General features: G+C 50.9%; 1 protein-coding gene across 1 annotated transcript; it reads left to right on the forward strand.

The window, feature by feature from the left end:
* Nucleotides 1-834: 834 nt before the first annotated feature.
* On the forward strand, nucleotides 835-1,224 carry LOC148802151 (uncharacterized). The gene has a single exon (XM_088897832.1). It carries the CDS (start codon nucleotides 835-837, stop codon nucleotides 1,222-1,224), a length of 390 nt encoding a protein of 129 aa, XP_088753958.1.
* Nucleotides 1,225-4,694: the final 3,470 nt, after the last annotated feature.

The following is a 4,694-nucleotide window of genomic DNA, read 5'->3' on the forward strand; positions in this document are numbered from 1 at the left end:
GGTCCGCGAACTCGACCCCCTGGCCTCCATGCATGCCGCTATCAGCAGGCTCCTCCCAGGTCTGCCCTCAAATGCTCTGTGGCCAAAAGCCAACCGAAGACGAAGCTAAAGTTCTTAAAAAGGGCCCAGAAGTATATTGCGGTTGAAGAGGCCTCGGTCACGGATGCCCATGAGAGGGGCGCGGAGCACCAGGACAGAACCCCCGAGAAGAAGAGAAAAAATGGGGACCAGAGCCGCAACAACAACAACAACAGAAAGCCTTTGGCCCTAGCCTTGGCTTATAATCAATATACGCCACTTAACTCCACCCACACACATATATTGATGCAGATTGGGCAGGAGAAATTTATGAAGTGGCCCGAAAAGTTGAAGAAGAACCCCCATCGGGGGAACCCTAAAAAATACTACAAATTCCACTGATGTACCGGCCATGACACCGAGGACTGTTATGATCTCAAAAACAAGATAGGGTCCCTCATTCGTCAGGGTCACCTTAAGCAGTACGTCGGGGGCGAGGCCGGCCTCTCGTCCTCTCAACAGCAGCGCCAATAAGCAGCAGGCGTCATCAACGTCATAGTGGGAGGCGCGGCCTCGAGTGGAGCCTCAGCCTCGGCTCACAATGCCTACGTCAAGCAACTAAACATTCAAGGGTCGGCCCCCAAGAAGCAGAAGCAAGAACCCCCCTCCTTCACGGACGAGGACTTGAAGGGGGTAGCAATTCCCCATGACAATGCATTGGTGGTTTCGACCGTCATTGCGAACTTCGTAGTCAAAAGGATCCTTGTTGACAGTGGCTTCTCAGCTGACATCCTTTTCTACGAAGCTTTTGAAAAGATGAAGATAGCTCTGGAGCACCTCCAACCAGTAGATTCCCCACTAGTCGGCTTCTCTAGCAGCATCATCAAATCAGAGGGCAATATTTCCCTACCAGTCATAGTAGGGACGGAGCCCCAACATGTGACAAGGATGACAGAGTTCTTGGTTGTGAAGATTGGCTCACCCTATAATGCCATCATGGGGAGGCCAACCCTTCACGCACTCCGGGTAGCCATTTCTTCCTACCACCTCACCTTGAAGTTCCCCATTGAGCGTGGCATCGAGGTTGTTAATGGGGATCAGGATGCCACCCGTCAGTGTTATATGGCAGCGCTGAAGAGCAAGAAAAAAGAAGCTCTGCCACCAGAAGGTCTCGACCTCAGGGAGGAGGCAACAAGTCGAGGCTAGCCGGGCAAGGACTTTGTCTCGGTCCTCCTAGACGAGGACGAACCCGACAAAATAGTCCGCATCGGGTTCAACCTTCCCCCTGAGAGCCTATCCGAACTGGTTGAGTGTGGACCCGAACACTAGGCCAATTCAGAAAAAGAAGAGGAACTTTGCACCGGAACATTGGAAATCCATAGAGGAGGAAGTTGAAAAGATACTCGACGTCGGTTTCATCCGAGAGACCTTAATCGAGCCTACCCCAAGGACAATTTTCCTTTACTGAGGATAAACCACCTCATTGCTGCCACTATAGGGTACGGGCTACTTAACTTCATGGATGCCTTCTCTGGATACAATCAGATAAAGATGCACCCAGATGATGAAGAGAAAACCTCATTCATCACCGAACATGACACATATTGCTACCGTGTGATGCCCTTCGACTTAAAAAATGCGGGGGTCACCTACCAGTGCCTTGTCAATAAGGTGTTCAAAGAGCAGATGGGGAGGAACCTCAAAGCCTATGTGGATGACATGGTAGTGAAGAGCCTGAAGGCCGAGACCCACATCTCAGGCCTAGCCGAGACCTTCAACACCTTGCGAAAGTACAACATGAAACTCAACCCCAGCAAGTGTGCCTTCGGCGTTACATCAGGCAAATTCCAAGGTTTCGTCGTCACTCAGAGAGCCATTGATGCTAATCTTGAGAAGATATAGGCCATACTAGATTTGACATCCCCGAAAAGCAGCCCTCAATCGCTTCATGTCAAAGTCAGCTGACCGCTGCCTACCCTTTTTTCGGGCCATTAAGAAGCTGAATGAGTTCCAATGGACGGAGGAGTGTCAACGCACCTTTGACGAGCTCAAGGCGTACCTTACTTCGCCTCCCCTTCTTGCCTGGCCAACCGAGGGGGAAACCTTCTACCAATATCTCTCGGCCGAGGACGAAATAGTTAGTTCAGTCCTCATTAAGGAACATGGCGTGCAGAAGCCGGTGTACTATGCCAGCAATGTCCTCTGCGACGCTGAGACTAAGTACCCTGAGATATAAAAGTTGTTTTTCGCCCTTATAATTTCGGCAAGGAAATTCCAGCCATATTTCTAGGCACACATTGTAATGGTCCTAACAAACCAGCCCTTCAAGGTCGTCCTTGCCAAACCTGAGACCTCGAGACGCTTGACGAAGTGGGCCTTCGAGCTGTCGGAGTTTGACTTCCAGTACCAACCGAGGCCCGTGATCAAAGCACAAGCCTTGGCAGATTTCATAGTGGAGTGCACCTTTAGTCGAGCCCTTCGCCAGTCCCTAGAAAATGCTGAGGGGGATCATGTGGACGACGAGGCTCAACCTCGATTGAAGCTCCTTGTCGATGGTTCCTCCAATGCTAAAGGAAAAGGAGCGGGCCTCATCCTCCTCACCCCAGATGATATTGTCCTGGAGTATGCGCTAAGGTTTAACTTTCAAGCATCGAACAACGAAGCCGAGTATGAGGTCTTCATCGCTGGTCTCCAGCTTGCTAGGGACCTTGGCTCCTCACATGTCAAAGTCTTTAGCGACTCTCACCTGGTGGTGAATTAGGTGAACGGCGAGTACGAGGCCAGAGAACAAACCATGTCCAAGTACCTTGCCAAAGTCCACGATCTAGCCCACCACTTTCAGCGCTTCTCCCTGCAACAGGTCCCGCAAGCTGAGAACGCACGAGCCGACGCTCTCTACAAATTGCAAGTACCTCGAGCGAATCCCTCGACCGGACCGTGCACGTCGGGAAGCTACTTCGGCCCTCCATCGAAGAAGTCCAAGTGCTCCCCATAGAGGCCGAACCTTCATGTATAGATCCCATCGTCAACTTCCTATCAACTGGACAACTGCCCGAAGACAAAAATGAGGCAAAGAGACTCAAACGACAAGCAGCCCACTATACCTTACTGGAGGGAAAGCTGTACTAAAGGTCCCTTACCTTGCCTTACCTTCAATGCCTCCATTTGGAGGACAATTATGTTCTATAAGAAAAATTGATGAAGGAATCTACGGTAACCACCTCGGCGGGAGAGCCCTAGCTCAAAAAGCTTTAAGGCAGGGCTACTTCTAGCCAACCCTCCACAAGGACGTAGCTAAATTGGTGCAAATGTGTGACCCATGCCAGAGGAACGCCAACTTCTACCACAGGTTGGCCACCACTCTCTCAGCCCTCAGTAGCCTATGGCCCTCGCCAAATGGGGCATGGACCTCCTTGGCCTCTTTCCTCCGACCACAGGGGAGTAGAAAGTACCTCATTGTCGGAGTAGACTAATTCACCAAGTGGGTAGAACCCAAACCTTTGGCCGCCATCACGGCGCGAGCCAACCAAAACTTCTTTTGGAAAAACATCATCTGCCGCTTCAGCCTACCCTATATGCTAGTCACTGACAACGGAAAGCATTTTGATGACGCTAAGTTCGGGGACTGATTTGCTTCCCTTGGCATTAGGCAATAGTACACCTCGGTAGGCTATCCCCAAACAAATGGCCTAGCCGAGGTCACCAACAAGATAATACTATACGGACTGAGCTAAAGGGGTATGGGCTGAAGAACTGAATTGTATACTTTAGGCTTACTGAACTATGCCTCGGACAGCAACGGGAGAAACCCCATTCGGCTTAACCTACGGCACAGAAGCAGTAATCCCAATAGAGATCGACCAGCTGACACTCTGAGTTGAAGCATACGATGAAGCCGAGAACGATGAAGGCCTCAAAGCAAACTTAGACCTGCTGGAAGAAGCCCGAGAGCAAGCACAGATGAGGGTAGCCGCTTACCAGCAACGAGTGGGCCGCTACTACAACTCTAAGGTAAAAGAAAGTCACAATTAAGAGGGAGACCTTGTCCTCAGAAAAGTCATTGTCCTCGAACCCGGAGTAGGGAAGCTGGGCCCCAACTGGGAAGACCCCTATAGAATCAAGTGAGTCGTTGGCCTCGACACTTTCCACTTGGAACACCTAGATGGAAGAGTTGTACCTCGGACATGGAATTCGGAGAACCTCCAGATGTAATACAAATGATTGTAACATCTTTTTGACATTGTGGAATGAATGAAGCAAAGTTCCTCTTCGGCTCAATGCTCAGCGCGTGTATCTACTAAGTCCTTACAACTCTTTGGCCTCACTACTGGTAGGGGCACACGGACACCTCCAAGACTATACCTCCTCGCTAGACTGACGCCAAGACTTAATGAATAAGTAGCGGACACCTTAGCTATGACTTTGTGCGTTATTATACACCAGGACGGCTGAGGACCCCATGTGCCTCAGCGCCCCGCCTTGGCGGCGACTAGCCTCCTGAACTTTCACACTTAGTCTTACCAGCAAAGGAAGACAAACACCACAGAGCATTTCGCTTGACCTCGTCGAAACAAGTATGCGGTGATACGAGAGCCAGGCAAGCCTCGGCCTTGCCTAGGCCCCATGGAGCCAGACGAGCCTCGGCTTTGTCTAGGCCCCGTGGAGCCAAACAGGCC

Source organism: Nelumbo nucifera, chromosome 2 (assembly GCF_055504915.1).
Source record: "Nelumbo nucifera cultivar China Antique chromosome 2, China Antique-T2T, whole genome shotgun sequence".
NCBI classification, from domain to species: Eukaryota; Viridiplantae; Streptophyta; class Magnoliopsida; order Proteales; family Nelumbonaceae; genus Nelumbo; species Nelumbo nucifera.